Below are 23,159 nucleotides of genomic sequence, written 5' to 3'. Positions count from 1 at the left end.
TAATCCCCACATAGGTTTTGCTTTTACCATATGGTAATTATTTCCAAATCACAAGTGCAAACACTCACTCTGATTGGAAAATTAGCAGATTTCAAACTCAGGTAATTTGTCCCTAATGAGGAACTTGTTGAACTGAATTTAACAATTAACTCGAACACCCTTTGCTGACTGTGGCTACGGCAGTGAAGCCGGGAAGAAGGAAGGGCAAGCCAAGGGCCAGGGCTCAGCAGGACTTTCGGCACAAGATGAAGGGTGGTATGGGGCAAGGTGTGGCATAGGGGCGGGCTGCAGGAACATCAGGAGCTTGCTTGTTCAAATGGATACACACAGGCCAACCTCAGAGGCACTGCAGGTTCACTTCCAGACCACCCCAATAAAGCAAAGATCGCAATAAAGCAAGTCACGTGAATTTTTTGGTTTCCCAGTATATATAAAATTATGGTCAAGTAATGTTGTAGTCTGTTAAAGTGTGTGATGGCATTATGTCTTTAAAAAAATGTACATACTTTCATTAAAAATACTTTGTTGCTGAAAGATACTACCCATCATCTGATCCTTCAGCAAGTCACAGCAGTCACATCTAAGATCACTGATCACCGTAACACATAGAATAACACTGAGAGTTTGAAGGAGCCAGGGAATTACCTGAACGTGACACAGACACGAAGTGAGCAAACGCCGTTGGGAAAATGGCACTCATAGATTCGCTGGACGCAGAGTTGCCACAAACCTTCAATTACTCAAAATGTCATAAATCGATTTACACTCGTATGGCCAATTTTAAACATACACCAAACATACTTCTTCACAGAAGGAGGAGCCTCCATGTTCCCATCACCCAGCTCATGGCTGTGCTGGTTTCCTCTGTGCCAAAGAGCTCGAGTTGCTGACACTGGACAGGGAGGAGGGGTGACAGGAAAGGGAAAGAGCTGATAGTGAATCTCCCCTCTCAAATTCCCAGGTTACAAGCTCCCCGGGGTATGGGTGGGATAGGTGAGTTGTAATTAATTGCTGGGATGGTTAGTGCCTCTGCATCGCCATTTTGAATACAGTCAGCAAAAGGCTGACCCTTGTTTTCCAGTCTCTCCCACCCTCCGAGCTCCAAGGCTGGGGTCCCTTGATCTCTACCTACAAGTCCAGGCCCAGGTGATCAGAGGCGGTGAGGATTCCTGAGAGCGCCGCACAGCACATGGGATCTGCGTCATCACTCCCACTCCACCCTTGTGCTCTGGTGATTGGCTCCTCCCTTATCTCCAGAATTGGTACCCAGATCATTCCTGAGGTGCTGTCTCTGTGATCTGCTTTGCTCCTCTGGAGCTGCACAGATCAACATCAGAGCCATAGGCAGCTGTTAACCACTTGGAACATGGCTAGTGACACTGAAGAAGAAACTTTAACTCATTTAGATTTTAAAACTGGTACTGGATTGAATTACTGGAAAACTATGTTTGGAAAAAGAATCTACACTGTCAATTGTAAATTTTTTAATGTAAAGACAGATCCAGCATTTCTGATGAAAATTTTGCACCTGAAGTTAGCCAGGCTGGAAGTATCTGGATTCTGAAGATTTAGTAAAATAAGAGAATATAGGGCTTCCTTGGTGGTCCAGTGATTAAGAATGCACCTGGCAATGCAGGGACACTAGTTCCATCCCTGGTCTGGAATGATCCCACATGCCACGGGGCAACTAAGCTCATGCCCCACAACTACTGAGCCCACGTGCCTAGAGCCTGTGCTCCGCAACAAGAGAAGCCACTGCAATGAGAAGCCCGAGCGCCGCAATGAGACTAACCCCTGCTTGCTGCAACTAGAGAAGCCAAAAATAAATAAATTTAAGAAATTATTCTTAAAAATAAAAGAATATAAAATGTCTCACTAAAATTTTTAAGATATTGATCACATATCCTTTGGATATATTTGGTTAAATCACTAAAGGTAAGTTCTCCTGTTTCTTTTTACTTAAAGCGTGGCTAGTAGATTTTGAACATATAGGATTCATATTCTGTTTCTTTCAGACAGCACTGACCTAGAACCAGAGTCCTCCCTGTACTTGATACTATCCTCAAGAAATATAATCCTGAGCTCAAAGGCCCACCCTGCGACAAGGGCCCCAACTCCCCCAACAAGCCAGACCGTACGGAGTCCACCTGGATTTTCCTGAATGATCATCGCTTGGATCAGTTTCTCTGTTCTGTATTAAAAAATTCTGAGGCCGTCTACTTTCACACAACCACCCCACTATGAATGCTCAGCCCTGAAGTCCAGAAGACAAGGCCTGCAGGGAACAAATTTCAGATGAAGTGCATGGATCTGCGGGAGGGAAGAGGCTGCAGGTTCTCAAGATGCTAAAATGAATGAAAAGTTTATTCACAAAACATAGACAGGTATTATACTCTAAAGAGATCCTATATCAAGTACCAACCTTGGTGAGGACCATTAGAAAGAAATAAAGACAGCCAAACAGTAATCTGAAACAAAACTGCATTTATTTGCTTGTCTGGGAAGGGAGCAGGACTTCAGCTGGTGTCGCCATGTAGCACTTGAAAAGGCCAGTGAGGACAAAGCAGAGAAGGTACACAAATTCTGAGTTCTGGTGTCTGGTTGGCTCACAAGGCTGAGCACACACTCTTCCTTGCAATTGGCCATTGCACTGCTTCACTCCTTAAAAGTGTAGGCACCATTCCCGAAGATGTCCAGGGTGGGCTGCATGAAGCTCTAATGCACTCAGGGTCACTCCCTGGCCTCTCTGCGCTGTTGGCCTCCAGCTGACCAAATCTTTCCTTAACAGGATCTCTAGCACATTAGTACAGCTGGGTTGATCGAGTAAGACCCGCCTGTTATCTGTCTCGTTGCTCATCTCTTTTGGAACTGCCAGACCAAACTTCCCTTTACTTGGTTAGGGCATATATGTATACTTAGAAAAAATAATGTTATAAGCAAGTTCGCCTTCAAAGTTATAAGAACAAAATATAAGAGGCATTCAGATACTTATACACAAATGTTCAGAGCCACACTATTCACAATGGCAAAAGTGGGAACAACCCAAATGTACGTCAACACACAGTGGATAAACAAAAGCTGGTGTTCACAAACAAGGAAAGGGAATTCAACTCTAAAAAGGAAGGAAGTACTGAGATCTGTGCCAACTTGGATGAACCTCGAAAACATCATGTCAAGTGAAAGGGGCCAGACAGTAAAGGTCACAGAGTCTCTGATTCTGTTTTTAGGAAAAATGGAGAATGGGGAAGTCCATAGAGACAGAATGTAAATCGGTGGTTTCCTGGGCTGGGGGAGAGGAAGCTGGGAAGAGAGTGCTGGATGGGTGCAGAGCTTTCCCTTGGGGGATGAAAGCGTTTTGGCAACAGAGGCTGTGGGTGCTCAACACTGGATGGAGGAAATGGCACTGAATCGCACACTTTAAAACAGGCGATTCTTACGTAAACTTACCGCAATAAAAAAGGGGGGAAGAAAGGGAGGAAGTAAACAGAAAAGTTCAGGGATCTTTCGAGCCCCATTGAAATAAGAAAGAAGGAAAAAAATAGAGAAGAGGAAGCAGGCGTGGCTGACCAAAGGGTGCTCACAGCCAGAGACAGAGAAAGGGACGGGGCAGGGGGTGTCACCCCAATGGAACAAGGTTGAAAACACCTGAAAAGCAAACAAATCGACTCATTTCCAAACGGTTAGCTATTTACCTTCCGCAAACAACCCAGGGATCTCAAAAATGTAAATGATTTTATAGAGACACAACCACATCCCAGAAGTGCCTTTTCAAAGCTGCAGCCTGGAGGACACGACCTGGGCTGGGGACAACCATGCAAGCAAGTGCCCCACCTCCTGCTGCACACCTGCAGGGGCCCCAGGGTCTCTAAAGTGATAGGATCAATTTTTGGTACGTTTAGCTATTTCTCCCCCAAAATGTGTCAAAATTGCATTTCATACACTGTGCAAAAACTTAAACAAATATGGAAGTGCATTCTCTTCTGAAGGATGTTTCTCATATTTCATAGGCCACTTCACTGTAGATTACGGACAGTGAAACCCTTTGTAAAAAGCCATGACCTTCCTGTGGCATGCTAACAGGGATGGACCTTGAAGTCAGGATACTCAGTGAAATTAGCCCCTCACCAAAGATGACAACTGCAGGACCCCACTTCTAGGAAGACTCTACCACAGCCAGACTCAGAGACCCAGAAAGTAGAGGGCAGGGGCAGGGGCTGGGGGAGAGGGAACCCGAGGAGTTGGCACTCCACGGGGAGAGAGTCTCACTTGTGCAAGCAGAAAAGAATCCTAGAGATGTGTTGTATGACAAGGTGAGCCCACCGAACACCAGTGAGCTGGACATGTAAAATAGTGAAGGCGCTACAGTTTGTGTGTTAGTAACTCATCTAAAAATTTAAAAGTCATCTTGTTAATACTAATTTTTACTTTCTTGGTATTACAGTTTTATTGCCTGAGAGAAATAACAAGGCTTCAGGAGTTTAAACTGACCCTAGTTTGGGTCTGGATACACTTGAGAATATCACAAAAAAATAACTGTCCACAACCACCACCAAAGCCATGGCTTATGTGAAATAATCCCAGTTTATTGAAGACCTTCGGGGCTTGTATGTAAAAACTGTGCCTCTGCGGAAGGTCTGCACATCCAAGAACGTAAAATAGTGACACGTTAAAAAAAAACCAAATGAGGTTGGCATTCGGGATTCATTTGGTGGCTGCTCTTGGATTTTTTTTTTTTAAGAGAGAAAACCAGGCAGGTCTCAGGGCTTTGGGGTGGCTGGGGGGCCTCCCTCCGGGGTCCCTGCTGTCTGGCTTCCTGGATTGGGGCCCCGAGGGGGCAGCACAGTGGGGGCTGTGGGGGCTGTGGGGGCTGCAGCCACTGGGCACCGTACCACCCTCCAGTAAATCGGCCGGCGCGGGACCTGTGAGGCCTGGATCCTGTGATGCGAGATGCTCGGCCCCGGGTGGCTCTGGACAGAGCCTGGTGGAGACAACCTGGGCACCTGGGGCTGCAGGGAGTCCTGCTGCCGTTGGAGGTGAACGACCACTGCTGGCTGGGTGTGGATGGTGGTGTTGGGCCGGGCAGCGCCCTGTGCCCCTGGAGCCTGTAAACCCAGACACTGTGGACTTCGACCCTGTGGCCCTGGGGTCTGTGTGCTCAGATACTGTGGCCCTGAGGCTTGTGTTCGTGGGGCCTGTGCCCGTGGGGTCTGTGCCCCTGGACGCCATGTGCCTGAAGCCTGGGCCGCTGGTGGCTGAGGCCATTGCAGGGCCCCCTGGGGAACCAGCTGGTAGACACACGGCTGCGGGGCTTGCTGCTGGCTGCTCCAGACCAGCGAACTGCGGGGGACCTCCACCAGAGCAAAGGGCCTGAGGTCCGAAGCATTTTTCAAAAGCACCTGAATGGTTCTGGGAGGAGGGGGAGGAGGACGAGGAAGCAGCAGCGGTGGTGTGGCTCTCCAGTTCGGTAGCCGAGATCCTGCGGGCCACTGGCCCGGCTGGATCCCCACAGGAGTGGGGGCCCTAGGGGCACACCCTCTCCCTGAAGCCTGGCTACTGCAAAAGGGGCCCGCTACTCTGATGACCTTCAGGCCAGGGGAGATGGTCGTGACCCGGACCTCTGGGGTTCTTTGTAACGCACCTGGGATGGACAGGGTGGCCGCAGGAAGCGAGCTACCTCTGTTCAGCTGCACAGACGATCTCTGGGAAAGACTGGGTGGCTGAGGAGCAGGGTCAGCAGATGGACGGGCCTGAGAGCTGCCCGCCTGCTGTGAAGTAAAGCTGTCACCGCAGGAGCTCTTCTCTGGGCTCCAGGGACGTCTCTTGAGTGGGGGTGGAGGTCTGGCTCCCCAGTTTGGCACTGAGGACCGCATGGATGCAGCCCTAGGCTGTGCTGACTGTGTCCCTGGAGAAGGCTGCCTGAGATGTGCTGAGCCACTGGAGCTGGGTGACGTCTGCACTGGACACTGGGCGCTCTTCTGGACCAGCTGCTCGGATCGACTGACCACTCTCCCAGCATCAGCCTGTGGCCTGGGCAGGAAACTCTTGAACTGGTCATCTGTGGAGGCCTGGGGCAGACACGGCTCTCTCTCCCTTGTGGCTTCTTTCTCAGACCCATTTCCAGTGGCAAGTGAATTATCAGTTGGCTGCCTGATGGTCAACCTCGTTGCCTGGGATTGGTAGGCAGCCTCACATCCAACTGCAGAATCACCTAGTACCTCCTGGGTTGGTTGTGACTCCTCGTATCTGACACACTTCTTCCCTTTAGCATACTTCTGCACATCCACTTGAGCAGGGACGGCCAAGTTACAGGGTCTCTGTTTCCATGTATCTACACACTTGCCTGCTTTAAAAATCTTAAGGCCATGATGCTCACTTGTTTTACTTTCTCTTATTTTTTTGCAAGAAGTCAGCATTCTTAGCTCAGGAGGAGGTGGACAATGGGACAGCTCCTGCTGCCGATTCAGAGCAGGCGCCGAAAACCTCTTGAGGCTCCTTTTCATGGGAAGAGTGTTCAGCTTTTGTTTGTTATAGAGCAGTCTGTTTTCAGTGCAGGCTACTGATACAGAAGGGTCTAGACACAGTGGTTCTGCTGTAGCTAAGATCAGTTGGCTCTCAAGCAAAAGTTTATCCTCCTCGGTCCAGTCCTGGTCATCGCTGGCTATGGCCTCTACATCGCAGACTAACGTCTGCATGGTGGGACGTAAGAGAACATGCCTGCTTTGGTAACGCGGAGGTTCCCCAGCACTGGACTGCCTGTAGTCCCGTATCTCTGCTATGACACACCCCTGATGAAAAACGTTAACTGCAGACTTATCCAGGAGATCCACCAAAACAGGAGGTAATTCTTCTGCATCCAAATATTCAAGCAGTTCTCCTTCTTCATAAGGCAGTGGAATGCTCTCTGAATATGATCCATTTTTCCCTTTGAGCATCAGGGAATAGCCCTTATTTCCTGGGTACAGGTTGATCACCAAACAGGGCAACGACTCTCTCCTAAGGAGCTTCTCTAACAAGTTCACGTTGCTTCTTAATCCCTCCGTAACCTCAGGCTGTTTTTCACATTCTTCAACATAAATGTCATACAGTTTTTCCTGGAGAGACGTCTCTCCGCTCGATGAGCGTTTCCTTTTCGGAGGTCTTTGTTGGGCAGTTGCAATGACATAGTCTGCACGATCCAAAGCTTGCTCTAGAGACTGCTGCATGATCATACAAGATGGGGACCCTGTAAGAAGAGAACATGGAAGTGGGTGATGAACTCAGTCTTGCAAACGCGCCCACTCCACAGTGGAGCGAGCAGTGTACCTAAAAATGAAAGAAACCCGCCCCTTAACAAGCAGAGCACAAAATACCTGCGACTTGGAGAAAGCCACCGCTGGTCTAGCCTCTCGCTGCTGCAGATGGGCTGGAAGCAGGTCCCACCCCGCCCTCAGGGCATTGCTCCCCGGGTGCGCACAAGCAGATTCCAGTCTCATCATTCCATTACCTACAGCCCACACTTCCTCCAAGGGCTGGCCGTGACAGACCCTCTTTTCGTATAACCTTGAAAGCAAGCTTCCCAAACTACAAGAGGCCAACATAAAAATCCATCTTTTTTTTTTTTTTTTTTTGTACGGCTTTAGTACACACCAATTTTCATGGTAATCAGTTGCTGGGAAGGTCATGAAAGGTGGCCGTTTCTTTCCTTGGCGATCACATCACCAAGAATTACCCACTGTCTTGGGAGTCTTTTGTTTGTTCCCAAGGGCAGGAGTGCTCCTGAGGTCCATCTTCAGTTTAACACACCCAGTTTGTACCTCTTGACTCCAGGGACACTTGCTGTATTTGGCGCAAGCATCAGAATTCTTCAATGACTCTTCCCATGATCTCCTGCCTGATGCTTTTCATAGAGATATGCACGGTAACATGACATTCTTTGACATAAGTGCTTCCCTTTTATTTCCCTAGCTATTTCAGAAAGGGCTTTTAGTGTGTGGTGGGTAAGTTATATTGTCTGGCAATTGCAGTTCAGGATTAAGCTGTTTTAAAAGGTGGTTTGTGTCTGATAGGGTTGAGAACTATTCTTCCTGGTGCTGGCAGCACAGTTTAAATGATTACTCTAACTGTAGACCGTAGCTACAGTCCTAGGGACGGTTTAGAAGGATATGACTAAGTCCTAGATACTTTATGGGCCATTGTTTTCTATTAATACTACTGCCTTAAAATCTGCCAGCCTTTTGAACAAGCTTTTTTTTAAACCTCTTGATGTTTAGATTTAGACATAATGATAATAGGATATTCATTCTGAAGAGTCACAACTGAGAAGAATCCAAAATCAATTGGTGAAACTCCTGAATTACAGACTACTATAAAATAAATGTTTTTCTGACCAATAGCAATTATGATAATTACATATTACAGTAGATACAATCTATTGAAATAGGACTAATAACTCCTTGACTAAGAGTTCCTGAAGCATATCCCTTGTTCAGGACTGGACAGGAATCATTGTCTCCTGGCATGTCAGTTGTCTTGGGGCAAGGGTATAAGTCCTCCCTTGGTATCACCAGGTGACTGGTTTCAGGACCCCGCGCCCACCCTGCTGCTTTTAGGGACGAGCCAACTGCCCAGAGCCAGGTCCTCTGACTGTTGTGTGTTCTGTGCCAGGGGGTCTCAGTCTTGGTGCTAGTGACATTTGTTAGGGGGGACTTTCCTGGGCACTGCAAGATGCTTGCTAGCATCCCTGGCCTTACCCACTAGATGCCAAGAGCTTTCATCCCTGTCGTGAGAACCAAACACAGCTTGAGGTATTGCCTGATACCACTGGGGGCATATCTTTCCCTTGGTTCGGAACCCTGAGGTGCCCTGCTCTGTAAACCATGAGCTTGATCGCAGTCAGCCCCTCAGCTGATGTCCCCGGGTGCCCCTCTCTCAGGAGAGAGGTGTATCTGACCCTCTCCTCTGGGATGGACTACAGGCTCAGTTGTTGTGGTGACTGGGTCTTTGGGCGCGGTCCCCAGGAGCCATCCCTGACAAGAGGATTCGAGTGCAAGGAGTTTATTTGGAGTTCATCCTGAGAAACTCTGGGCAGGGAAAGGGCAGCTGAGTCAGGACTGGGGAAGAAGGTGGTGAAAGGCACAGTCAGGAGCAGAAGGCTGCTGGGGACAACCGGTGCCTGCCGGGGGCCTTTGGGAGACAGTGCCGAGCAAGCGTCGGGTGGTCCTACCTAGAGGCACAGAAGCTGGGATACATATCATCCACTCCTCTCTCTCACTGGCCGAGGACAGTCCTGGGGGCCGTGTTCCCGACACCTCTGGGTTGCCACATATGAGTGCTGCCATGCTACTGTGGCTGGAATGCCCTCGGTGAGCGTCAGGAGTGTTTGCGGTGATGCTCAGTGCTCCTGTCCAGGATGGCAGTACCGCGCGGGCATGGGCAGGGCCCTGGCAGCATGGGCTACGCCATCATTCTCGATGATGCAGAGAGTGTGCCATGTAGTGTATCTGGGCATGTGGACACATGAGACTCTTTTGCCTCCAAGCGAAATGGGTGATTTCACATGAGGTTTTGTCAGCTGCTACAGCCCACCAGGCCGACAGTGGAGAGTGCGATCCTCGCCTTACTCCTCATGGGGTAAGGCAGTCTGGCCACATGTGCACTGGCTGAGGCTCTGGGCTTAGCCGTGCGTGTGTCCCGGTGAGCTCTGGTTGGCCTGCCAGGGCTTCTCGTGGCTCAGCTACCCCCTGCTCCTGAGCCCCCTAATTGCCTGGTCTTTCGACTGGAAGAGGGTTTTTGAAATTTTTCATAGTGCATACCATCCTTGGAGTCTTCAAAACATATCCACTAGCATGAATGTAAAGACTCCAACTGCTGCTAGCCCCTACCGCAGCTTGACACAGATCCACATGCTGGGAAAACCCATGGCCAGATTAAGACGTGCTGGAGGAGGGAGAGAACTAAATTAACAAGATAAGTCACATAATTTACAACAGTCAGCTCGTCTGTTCCATACTCAATGAGTCAAGCATGAAATTTTTTTAGGTATAATATACAGAGAGTAAAATTTACCACTTTCAGTGTACAGTTTTGTGAGTTTTGAAAATTGTTTTCAGTCATGTAGCCACCACATCATGATATAAAACTGTTCCTTTCTTTCCAAAAAAATTCCCTCTTGCATATTTGGAGTCAACTCTGGCCTTGCCCAGAGTCCCTAGCAATCACTGATGTTTTTACGCCTATGGACCAACTTTTCCAGAATGTCATATAGATTCATAAGTCATACAGCTTTGGGGGCTGGCTTCCTTAACATACCTACATTTAAAATTCATCCGTGCTGTTTCGTGTGTTATCAGTTTGTTCTTGATTAGTTGCTGCATAATATTCCATCATGTGGATATACTGGAGTTTGCGTACCCAGTTAACAGCTTTTGGTTGTTTTCTGTTTGGGGTGATTATTAACAAAGTTAGTATAAACATTTGCAAATAAGATTTTCTGTGAATCTAAGTATTCATTTCACTTGAGTAAATATCTAGGCATAGCAATGTTGGGTCACATGGTAAGTCTGCATTTAACTGGACAAGAAACTGTCATACTGATAGTGTCTGTAGCATTTTGTATTCCCAGCAGCAATGTTTAGAATCTCTGTTGCTTCTCATCTTTGTCAGCTTGGTATTAACAGGTCTGTTTAGTTTTAACCCGTCCTAATAGGTGTCTAGTGTATTTCACTGGGGGTTTATTTTCCATGTCCCTAATGACTAGTGATATTGAGTACCTTTTTATGAGCTTAGTTTCCACTTATATGTTTGTTGATAAGTCTCTTCAAACATTTTGCCTATTTTTTTTACCAGGTTGAGGTTTGAGAGTCTTTATATGATCTGGATACTAGTCGTTTAGGAGACATGTGTTTGCGACCACTTTCTCCCTGTCTGTAGCTTATCTTTTCATTCTCCTTTGTTGTTGTTCATTCTCTCAGCCATATCTGACTCCTTGTGACCCTGTGGACTGCAACGTGCCAGGCTTCCCTGTCCGTCATCAACTCCTGGAGTTTGTGTAAATTCATGTCCATCGAGTCGGTGATGCCATCCAACCATCTCATCCTCTGTTGTCCCCTTCTCCTCCTGCCTTCAATCCTTCCTAGCATCAGGGTCTTTTCATTCTCCTAAAGGTGCCTTTTGAAGAGCAAAATTTCTTAATTTTTATGAAATCCAATTGATTACTTTTTTCTCTTCTAAGTTGTGCTTTTGGTATCAGGTTTATGTAATCTTTGCCTAGCCCAAGTTCACAAAGCTATTCTCTTATGTTTTCTTTTAGAAGTTTTATAGTAGTGAGCTTTTATATTTAGGTTTATTGTCTATTTTGAGTTCATTTTTGTATAAGGTGTCAGGTATAAGTCAAGGTTCGTTTTTTGCTTACGGATGTCCAAGTGTTCCAACATCATTTGTTGAAAAGATTATCGTTTCTCCATTGAACTGCCTTCCCACCTTTGCAAAAAATCAACTGACCATATATGTGAGGCCCTATTTCTGAACTCTCATTTCTGGTCCACTGATCTGTTTGTCTATCTTTGTGCCATATCAGTGTGTCTTAATTACTACAGCTTTATAATAAATTTTGAAACCAGGTAGTGATAAAGCTCCAACTTTGTTCTTTCGTAGATTAATTTTGGCTAACGTAATCGTTTTGTCTTTTCCACATTTTAGAATCATTTTGTCAATTTCTACAGCTTGTTGAGTCCAAATCGTAGTTCGAATAATTATGTGTGTGTGCCTTTGAGCAAGTTATTTTATTCTTTTGTGCCCATTTCTTCATTTATAAATTGAGTTGAGATGATGATGATGCCACTGACGCCTACTTGGTTTAGTATTTTTATTTTTTTAATGTTTGGTCGCACCGTGAGGTATGTGGGATCTTTGTTGCCTGACCAGGGATTGAACCCCCATCACCTACAGTGGAAACATAGAGTCTTAACTGCTGGGCTGCTAGGGAAGTCCCTCATTTAGTTGTTTTGAAGTTTAAGGACATAGTGAGAACTCATTAAAGGTTAGCCATTTTTTCCCTCACTATCACCCTTCCAACTGCCTTTTCCTTTTCTTTCTTTAAGACAGTGGGGCACCATGGTGAGGACAATGGACTGGAACTGGGTGAGACTGATGGCAGGAAAAACATGTCAGGAAGTGATTACAATGTCCCAGCGGTAAGTGATGAGGTCAATGTCAGTGAGGCCATAAAGGAAGATTGAGCACTGAAAACAAGGAGAGCTGAATTTGACTCAGAACTGCTAGCTTTAAGAGACTGTGTGGCTTGTGGCGACTTACATGGTATCACATATAATTCACAATCTTTTTTTTTTGGGGGGGGGGGTCAAGATTGTAGGAAGTTGGGGAATGATGGCATTCTTTAGACTGCTCTTTTGCTCACTACTGCTTACCTAGGGCACAGCACCGGGCCTTGCTAGGTACTCACAGTAAACAGAATAATACCCCTGCCCCCAGATGTCCACATCCTACTCTTTGGAACCAGTGATTCTCTTACCTTTCAGTGCAAAAGAGACTTTGCAGATATGATTAAGCTATAGAGCTTGAGATAAGGACAGTATCCTTGACCTTCTGGGTGGGCCCAATATAATCACAAGGATCCTTCTAAGGGAAGGAGGGAGGGAGGAAAGTCAGAGAGAGACTGAAAGATGCTTTGCTGCTGGCCTTGAAGATGGAACAAAGAGCTAGAAGCCAAGGAATGCAGATGGCCTGTGGGAGCTGGGAAAGGCCAGGAAACAAATCCTCCCTGGAGTCTCCAAAAAGGAATGCAGCCTTGTCAACACCTTCATTTTTTCTTAGTGAGATCGATTTCAGGCTTCTGCATTCCAGAAATACAAGATTATACATTTGTGTTGTTTTAAGCCACTGCATTTGTGGTAATTCATCATAGCAGCACTAGAAAATGAATGTATGTTTTATATACAGTGTTTAGAATTAGTGAAGATCTGTATTCTGCTGCCTGTAGTTTACTGAATCAAGGTTTGCACAACCTCATACTTCTCTAACAAAAGCGTGCTACCTGGCTGTCTAATATCTGATTGAAACTGAGGGGAAAGAAGAGATGTACGAAAAAGACACAGGCAGCCTTGCCCAGAATATCTACTATCATCCTTCTTTAATTTTACAAAATGCTTTGTTTCCAAGATCCCAAATGTCAGAAAAAGTTTAGGGGTCTTTGAGGAACGCAGAACAAACCCAACCAGAACAAAATAGTGGTAGGAACTCAGGCTCTGAAATCGGGAAAAAGCAAAACTGAGAGGCCTATTTTGCTAATGGGGTTGTTTCCAAGTGTGCTTCTCCCAGGCCACTGCTGGACTGCATTGTGGAAGAAGAGGCCACCGGCTCCCCATTTCCCCCTCAGAGGACTGCGGGGGAATGTTCCATTTCTGCAGGCCTTTTGGCCGGGTCACTTTCCCAGCACATGCACTGCCAACTCCTTTCTGATATCAGTCCACAGTTTACACTTGACAAATCCAGCTCCCTATCCTGGTGCAACCAGAGACAGGGATCACCCCCATGACGTAAACCGAGATCATGTAAACTGAGTTTTTAATGTCAACAGAGGTCACCTGCTCTTTAGCTCTGTTTAGCTTTCTAGAATTACAATGGTAACAGCTAGTGAGTGCTCTCGGTGTACAGTATCTGCATTCCTTAATCTCTCAAAGCCTGAGGAAAAAGAGACCCAAAAGGTTTTAAAACTCGTCAAAGCTCACATGATTGGAGCAAATTCAGGAATATATGTGGTTTTTCTTAGCAGACAAACTTTCTCTTTCCCCTGAAATTAAAATGTACTGCCTAGAAGCCTTTGGGCTTAGATATTCTAGTAAGGCCTTTAGGAATCACAGCTTCTTTTTTTTCTTCCCTATTTCTAATTTTTCCCAAGGTGAGGCATTTATTCAGGTTGAGGCTTACAGTCCATTAGAAGCTCAATTAGCAGAGCCTCGAAACAGTGGAAAGGGGAAAAAAATCACAAGAAAATGGGCAAATCTGAAATGTATTCATTCCCAAGAGACATAATGAAAACACCATTCAGGGGCAGGATCCAGAAGCAAAGCAAGATCAGCATCATCACCCCAGACTCGGCTCCATCCACAATCTCATACCTGCGGAGGTCGAAGGGGACTCCTGCTACCCCTTGGAAGCATTTCCAAGGACAATGGCTAAAACCAAAAATCTTTTCCATAGGAACCTACTATATAGCACTGGAAACTCTAGTCAATAATTTGTGATGACCTATATGGGAAGAGAATCTAAAAAGAGTGGATATATGGATATGTATAACTGACTCACTCTGCTGCACGGCAGAGACTAACACAACATTGTAAATCAACTACACTCCACAACAACAAAAAGCTTTTTGCAAAAACAATAAAAAAAAACCAAAACCTTTCTCATTATCCACAACATTCTAATCCCTAACCCAGTCCATAGACTGCATGTTTTTTACAAGAATTACTAAATGGAAAAAAAAAAAAAGAATTACCAAATGGAACTCAAAAAATAGAAAGCATGCTTTGTGCTCAAAAATATAAAAATACATTTGTGTATATATTTTATAAGTGCTAAAATTTCATATTTAAATATTAATTAAATAGCATGTAAATATAAGGTATATAAATAGATGTAAATACAGAAATAGAAGGGAAAATAGTATGTTTTGGTATATATAATTTTAATGTTTATATAATTCATGTATATAGTAAAATTCTGTGTATATTCAAGCTCACCATATTACCTTACCCAAAGAAGTTCCTATAGACAAAGTATCCCTGATTCAGTCATCCTACATTTTTGAAAAAGAGTAAAAACTTAATATATTTTTAAAAGAAAACTGTGTCATCAGATCCATTTTAATAAGGCTGACTAATGTTACTAAATATATAACACTAATACTAAATTACAGTTGAAATGCATTACTAAGAAAAGATGATAGCCCCAACTATAATTTTAATTTTGTCATATATAGAAACGAGATATGACTCCTGGCCTACATTCCTCTGGAAATATCGTTCATTATCTGTTCATCTGTCTCGGAAAGTCAATCCTGGTGCCATTGCCATTTTGATGATAATCTAGTCTTTACAAGGCCAAGGTACGAAGTATCCTCTCTTGTAAGAACCTCTCACATCCCATGTGACACATTCTACATGCAACCCAAGCCTAGCTTCTCCCTACTGTCTTCAGATGTGATGTTTTTTTCTATTATATTTGGAGAAAAGCAGGTTCATCATCCATTTGCTCCAGAGTCATACACCTGGCACCTCCTTCTCTGCTTTGTGAGCTCCTGCTCTGCGCCACCCCGGGCAGCCTTCTCCCTCATGTGACAATGCTGTCGTGGAGAGGGAAGGCGGGCCACACTCCCTATGGTGGCCTGCCCTTCATTCCCCCACGACGGCAGGGGATTAAGACCTTACTGATCACGAGGGGATAAACTTACTGGTTTTACAGGGGTAGAAAAAACTGTTTAACTAAATGCTAAATATGAATTCTCTCATGCTGTTGTTCAGTTGCTCAGTTGTGTCCGCTTCTTTGCCAATTCTCTCCTAGTCCAAAGGAAAAGAACAAAGGACATTAAACACTTCATTGAGGAGGGTGGGGTCCTTTTGAGGGCACACCCCAGTTTTCAGACTTGCTCCCAGGCCCACTCTTCTCTGTCCCTTTGAGGGAGAGAGAGAGCAGAAGGCCCCTTCATCACGTGTTCAGTGCCGTTTTCATTCCACCATAAGGAGAAGGCCACCCCCTGTCGCAGGGGTCAGCACAGTGCTGGGCTTATCAGCTTCTGCAGGGCGCAGTTGGGGGCCCCATCCGGGCCCTCTCTTGGGGGGGGGGGGGCTCCTCTCTTGGCTTCTGTGTGCTTTTGCTTCTAACGGTCTACATTTGAGACTTGTTAGGAGACTGTCCTTATGCTACTGAAACTGCTTTAAAGAGCCAGAGCCAGGGCTAGATGGGCACAGGAGTATGAAAGCCCAGTTCCCTGGCCTGAAGTTGGGACAAACTCAAAGGGGTGATCATCTCCAGAGGCCCCCCTACCCCTCACAGGGTCAGGTTGAGGCTGGGTCTTCACCTGAGATCACGCCCTCAGGGTTTCTCCCCTTTCCAGTCTCCGGTTTCTCTTACCGGAAGGTCTCCCTGGAAGCACTTACTTAAAAAAAAAGGTCTCCCTGGAAGCACTTATTTAAAAAAAAAAGAATGACTCTCATATGAATCCTCATCTCACGGTCTTCTTCTGGGGGACCAACCTCAAGCAGCACCTTTCTAGCCATTTTTAAATGTAGTCAGCAGCTCTATAATTCTCAGGCAGGACGTTCCCAAAGTCCAGCAGAACAGCCCAGGATCTCTGGTGTGATAAGTGAGCTCGTCTGAGCTCCCTCCCCAGCAGGGCAGGATGAAACTGCCCCCTTCTCTGCTCAGTCCCCTGTGGGTAAACACTGGGCAAAATAAATCTCTGTCCCAAGGACAAAAAAAAACATTTTCAGCAGTAGATTTAAATCTGATTAAAGAGGACAAACTTTCCCCAAAGCAATACAACTTGCAAAGAGGTGCTTTACACCAAATTAGATTCTATAATTGGCCAAGCTGACTCTCTTCCCCTCTTCTAACTCCTGCGCGGATATGAACCATATGCAGGAAGTCAGTCCATCACATGCTCTTGTGAAAGAACAAGCTGTCTACCCTGAGGGCCATTTTTAGTAATAAGAGCACTCCACAGGGGCTTTGACACAAAATGCTTCTTTTCTCTGGCCCAGTGATTCTCAAACTGTGGTGCCAGGACCACAGCAGCAGCAGCAGCAGCAGCGAACTGTTTAGAAGCACAAATCCTCTGACCCTACCTCACACCTACTGAATCAGAAGCTTGGGTTGGAGGTGGGCCCAGGGACAGGCATCTCAACAAACCCTCCAGGAATTCTGATGCATGCTGAAAGCCGAGAACCACTGCTTTGGTCAAGTCAGGCATCTTCTGTCTTTAGTTTCTGTAAACATTTTTTTCAAATTCTTAGGAGAGAAAGGAGGGTTGGCTGTTACCAGGAAGTTTCAATCCTTGATGCAGTCATCTACAGCGAGGAGAAATGATGAGAACCAGGGGAACTCTGTGAACAAAGAGGCCTCTGTGAACTACTGCACCCATCATTACTCACTGGTCCAGGAGTCACGGAAGACGTCATCTGTGATGACAATACAATGAACTAGGTCAACCAAATATAGCGGTCTTCATGACAGGGGTTTTGAAAAATGGAAACAAAGTGTTTCTCTGCTTTAGACTGTTTGGAAGAGCCTAATATTGACATGAGTGCTCCTCCAGTGTGTTCTTATAACATGACCACACTTACCCCATTAGTGTACAAACTGTTGCCAGAGGTGCTTCAGTTCTTTGCTCAAAGCCCACCAACCCAGCCTTTAGCAGGAGTTAATATAATCTTTAAATTAAAGGGTCCAGAGATAAGAAAGGAAACTACAAAAATTGAAAAAAAAAAAAACACAGAACCAGCTAGGACCAATATGGCAATAAATCTGACTTCCAACAGACCTTGTCTCATTATTTGCTGATTCTACTACATTAGATATTAAATGGCACACCTACTGGGGCTCATGACCAGACATTCAGTTCAGTTGCTCAGTCGTGTCCGACTCTGCGACCTCATGGACTGCAGCAAGCCAGGCCTCCCTGTCCATCACCAACTCCCTGGGTTTACTCAAACTCATGTCCATTGAATTGGTGATGTCACCTAACCATCTCATCCTCTGCCATCCCCTTCTCCTCCTACCTTCAATCTTTCCCAGCATCAGGGTCTTTTCAAATGAGTCAGCTCTGTGCATCAGGTGGCCAAAGTACTGGAGTTTCAGCTTCAGCATCAGTCCTTCCACTGAATATTCAGAACTGATTTCCTTTACGATGGGCTGGTTGGATCTCCTTGCAGTCCAAGGGATTCTCCAGAATATTCTCCAATACCACAGTTCAAAAGCATCAGTTCTTGGGTGCTCAGCTTTCTTTATGGTCCAACTCTCACATCCATACATGACTAATGGAAATACCATACTTTTGACTAGACAGACCTTTGTTGGCAAAGTAATATCTCTGTATTTTAATATGCTGTCTAGGTTGGTCATAACTTTTCTTCCAAGGAACAAGCATCTTTTAATTTCATGGCTGCAATCACCATCTGCAGTGATTTTGGAGCCCCAAAAATAAAGTCTCTCACTGTTTCCCCATCTATTTGCCATGAAGTGATGGGACCGGATGCCATGATCTTCGTTTTCTGAATGTTGAGCTTTAAGCTCAACTTTTTCACTCTCACTTTTTTTTTAAGCTTAACTTTTTCACTCTCTTTTACTTTCATTAAGAAGCTCTTTAGTTCTTCTTCACTTTCTGCCATAAGGGTGGTGTCATCTGCATATCTGAGGTTATTGATATTTCTCCCAGTAATCTTGATTCCAGCCTGTGCTTCTTCCAGCCCAGCATTTCGCATGATGTACTCTGCATATAAGTTAAATAAGCAGGGTGACAATATACAGCCTTGACATACTCCTTTCCCTATTTGGAACCAGTCTGTTGTTCCATGTCCAGTTCTAACTGTTGCTTCCTGACTTGCATACAGATTTCTCAAGAGGCAGATCAGGTGGTCTGACATTCCCATCTCTTTCAGAATTTTCCACAGTATTTTGTGATCCACACAGTCAAAGGCTTTGGCATAGTCAATAAAGCAGAAATAGATGTTTTCTGGAACTCTCTTGCTTTTCAATGATCCAACGGATGTTGACAATTTGATCTCTGGTTCCTCTGCCTTTTCTAAAACCAGCTTGAACATCTAGAAGTTTATGGTTCATATACTGTTGAAGCCTGGATTGTAGAATTTTGAGCATTACTTTACTAGCATGTGAGATGAGTGCAATTGTGAAGTAGTTTGAGCGTTCTTTGGCATTGCCTTTCTTTGGGATTGGAATGAAAACTGACCTTTTTCAGTCTTGTGGCCACTGCTGAGTTTTCCAAATTTGCTGGCATATTGAGTGCAGCACTTTCACAGCATCATCTTTTAGGATTTGAAATAGCTCCACTGGAATTCCATCACCTCCACTAGCTTTGTTCATAGTGATGCTTCCTAAGGCCCACGTGACTTCGCATTCCAGGATGTCTGGCTCTAGGTGAGTGATACCATCATGATTATCTAGATCATGAAGATCTTTTTTGTATAGTTCTTCTGTGTATTCTTGTCACCTCTTTTTAATATCTTCTGCTTCTGTTAGGTCCATACCATTTCTGTCCTTTATTGAGCCCATCTTCGCATGAAATGTTCCCTTAGTATCTCTAATTTTTCTGAAGAGTTTTCTAGTCTTTCCCATTCTAATGTTTTCCTCTATTTCTTTGCACTGATCATTGAGGAAGGCTTTCTTATCTTTCCATGCTATTCTTTGGAACTCTGCATTCAAATAGGTATATCTTTCCTTTTCTCCTTTGCTTTTTACTTCTCTTCTTTTCACAGCTATTTGTAAGGCCTCCTCAGACAGCCATTTTGCTTTTTTGCATTTCTTTTTCTTGGGGATGGTCTTGATCCCTGTCTCCTGTACAATGTCACAAATCTCTGTCCATAGTTCTTGAGGCACTCTACCAGATCTAATTCCTTGAATCTATTTCTAACTTATACTGTATAATCATAAGGGATTTGATTTAGGTCATACCTGAATAGCCTAGTGGTTTTCCCTACTTTCTCCAATTTAAGTCTGAATTTGGCAATAAGGAGTCCATGATCTGAGCCACAGTCAGCTCCCGGCCTTGTTTTTGCTGACTTTTTAGAGCTTCTCCATTTTTGGCTGCAAAGAATATAATCAATCTGATTTCAGGGTTGACCATCTGGTGATGTATATAGAGTCTTCTCTTGTGTTGCTGGAAGAGGGTGTTTGCTATGACTAGTGTATTCTCTTGGCAAAACTCTATTAGCCTTTGCCCTGCTTCATTCTGTACTCCAAGGCCAAATTTGCCTGTTACTCCAGGTATCTTTTGACTTCCTACTTTTGTATTCCAGTCCCCTAGAATGAAAAGGAGATCTTTTTTGGGTGTTAGTTCTAGAAGATCTTGTAGGTCTTCATAGAACCGTTCAACTTCAGCTTCTTCAGCATTACTGATCGGGGCATAGACTTGGATTACTGTGATATTGAATGGTTTGCCTTGGAAACGAACAGAGATCATTCTGTCATTTTGAAATTGCATCCAAGTACTGCATTTCGGACTCTTCTGTTGACCATGATGGCTACTCCATTTCTCTAAGGGATTCTTGCCCACAATATCAAATTTGGGCTAAGCTGATCTCAGCTTGGTTATGTTATTATTCAACTGCTCTAACCTGTACGGAAAAAGAACCCTCTGCTGAAGCAGATGGCCTTAACCAGGATCAGGCCCCAGCAGGGTCCATACAACCTAATTAGGTAACAAAACGATTATAACAATAATTTTAGCTAACATCCATCATCTCACACATGTACAAAAGAAAAAGGGAAAAATTTTTGCTTTTTTACCTTATGATGAGAACTCTTAGGATTTACTCTCTTAACAACTTTCAAATACACCACACAGCAATGTTAACTGTAGTCATCATCTTGTACATTACCCCTCTAGTACTTATTTACCTTATAACTGAAGTGTGGACCTTTTGACCACCTTCATCCACTTCCCTCTCCCCAACCTGCACCTCTGTTAAGCACATATTTCATCTCTTTCTCTATGACTCTGGGGGTGTTCATTTGTTTTAGATTCCACACATAAGTGAAACCGCACAGTACTTGCCTTCGTCTGACTTATTTCACCTAGTATAATGCCTTCAGGGTCCACCCGTGTTGTTGCAAATAGCATGATTTCATACTTGTTTATGGCTGGGTAATATCCCATTGTGTGTATATACATACACACAAACACAAACACACACATACATACCACAACTTCTTTATCTATTCATCTGTTCCTGAACTATAAAGGTCTTTAATCGGAATCTTAAATTGCTTTTGCATCATAAAGGAGAGGTCTGTGGTTGCTTCTCAGGCCCCAGAAAATAACATTTTATCCATTAAAATAAACTGTTTTTCTGAAAAGAATTTATGCCATTTCCTGGGCCCTCAAAGCCTTTGTGAAGCTCCAAACATTTGGAGGACAGGTCAAGGTTTGGGGGGAGGGAGGTGAAATCTGAACACTGAGTATAAAAGGGCTAGAGGGGAGTAGAACAAACAAAAGTGAGTTTGGGTGGGGTGCTCAAGATCTTGACCAAGCAAATACACTGGGGGTGGGGGGAGATGGGAAATGTGATCTGGTGTTTTAGACAGGGAGTTTTAAGTTAAGGACCATTTCTTTTAAGAGGCATAAATGTAAAACTTAAAACTATAATTTAAATCACCTTCCAGGAGTGAATGTGTACAACCAGTTCATAAGCAGAAAGGGATCTGAAAATGCCAGTCCCAAATATGCTTCCTTGACATAGGAGTTATTTTGAGCTAAAGGCAGTTAAGAAGCAACAAATACAGAAAGAGCTCTCTGCCCTCCTCCTATCTGCCTAGAAGCAGAGCATAACTTTCCCCTTGTAAGTGTTCCTCCTCCCTTCTCCCATACCAGGAAGAGGAAAACCACCTTTAGCAACTGAGACAGAAAGTCACTCCCAAGATGGGTCTGCATAACAAACCTTAACAGCCTATATCTTCCACTTGTTTCTCCCATTTATTTTGTTGTTTAGTCACTAAATCTTGTCCAACTCTTTTACGACCCCATAGACTGCAGTTTACCAGGCTCCTCTGTCCATGGGATTTCCCAGGCAAGAATACTGGAGTGAGTTTCCATTTCCTTCTCCAGCCCATATATTTTACCTTCTCACAATTTACTGCCCCCTGGAATCCCAAACTCCTTTTTATTTGTCTTATCACTTTTCCACAAATTTATCACCCCTTGTTAAAATGGAATATAAACCCCTGGATCTAAGTGCCTGTTGGAGTCTTTACTCCTTTTTTGTGAGGACTCCATATGCATATGTAAGAAACCTTTTGTCCTGTTAATCTGTCTCAAGTCAGTTTAATTAGCAGGCCCCAGCTACTGAACATAAAAGGGTATAGGAAAAGTTTCTTCCTCCCTACAATATTTTATTGGGTGCTAGAGAAACAGCTTTTGTCTTGAGTTTTGGAAAAGGACATCTTTAGTTTTCCCCACAAGTTCTGGATTTTGTCTTCCTCTCTTTTGTGTGTTAACCTTGGTGGTTTCCTTGATTTTTCCAGCAAGTGACATCTGCATGGTTCAGATCAGCCCAGGCTTCCCTGTACCCAATCTTTGGGATGACTGATGATGAAAGAAATATAGATTTTGAGACTTAGTATTAAGGTGAATTTACTTCTAAACAAAAAAAGGGAAAATCTGACTGAATACAGTAGGATTAGGTTTTATGGGATGGAGTCTTCAAACTATCAAATAATAATTCAGAGACAATTAAAGTACTGAGGACTACACAAAGGAGAGCAGCTCCCATGGAGGTCCTCTCAGACCTAAAGCAAGCGTGGGATTTACAAAAGAAAACCCAGAAAGTTTCACAAAGAGTGACTGGTTGAACAAGACCAAGCTTGTCAGTTTAAGATTGGTTCATGGTAATGAAGCTGGGCACAGGCCATTTACTGAACCTCAAGTCTGGCTGTGGTTTTTAGGAGCTGTGTTTACCCATCAAGTCTATTATGTTGACTCCAGATAATGCAGTTGAGTTATATATAGGTTGCAAACAGTCACAGTTGCATCATCAAGCCATTTTTCCGCTGATTTGGGCCAGCTTTTCAGTAAGTGGTTGCTCAGTTCCCTTTAGTGGGGCCCTGATCATGCATTGTCTCGTGTGTGTGAGTGGTGTGGTGTGGTTTGTGCACGCTCAGTCATGTCTGACTCTTTGTGGCCCGTTGGACAGTAGCCCGCCAGGCTCCTCTGTCCATGGGATTTCCTGGGGCAAGAATACTGCAGTGGGTTGCCATTTCTTTCTCCAGGGGATCTTCCCAACCCAGGGATCAAACCCACATCTCTTGCTTGGCAGGTGGATTCATTATCATGGAGCCACCAGGGAAGACTACTTTGTTAAACCCAGGATTTGTCACTGTGATCAGGAACGTCTCTGTAATTAACAGTTGATGGTGATAGACAGTCTTTGCTT

General features: G+C 44.6%; 1 protein-coding gene across 1 annotated transcript in view; it reads right to left on the bottom strand.

Annotated features, from left to right (window-relative positions):
* Positions 1-2,469: 2,469 nt before the first annotated feature.
* LOC105609982 (transcription factor SPT20 homolog) overlaps positions 2,470-23,159 on the bottom strand; it is a 37,276-nt gene continuing 16,586 nt past the window's right edge. The window contains exon 2 of the mRNA XM_042241929.2: positions 2,470-7,222. Coding sequence (XP_042097863.1) covers positions 4,758-7,208 — 2,451 coding nt within the window. The 5' untranslated portion in view covers positions 7,209-7,222 and the 3' untranslated portion in view covers positions 2,470-4,757. The remainder of the gene's footprint in view (positions 7,223-23,159) is intronic.

The sequence above is a fragment of the Ovis aries genome, chromosome X, assembly GCF_016772045.2.
Source record: "Ovis aries strain OAR_USU_Benz2616 breed Rambouillet chromosome X, ARS-UI_Ramb_v3.0, whole genome shotgun sequence".
Lineage (NCBI taxonomy): Eukaryota > Metazoa > Chordata > Mammalia > Artiodactyla > Bovidae > Ovis > Ovis aries.
Note: the sequence above shows the minus strand (reverse complement) of the source record. Positions and strands in the feature narration are given on the sequence as shown.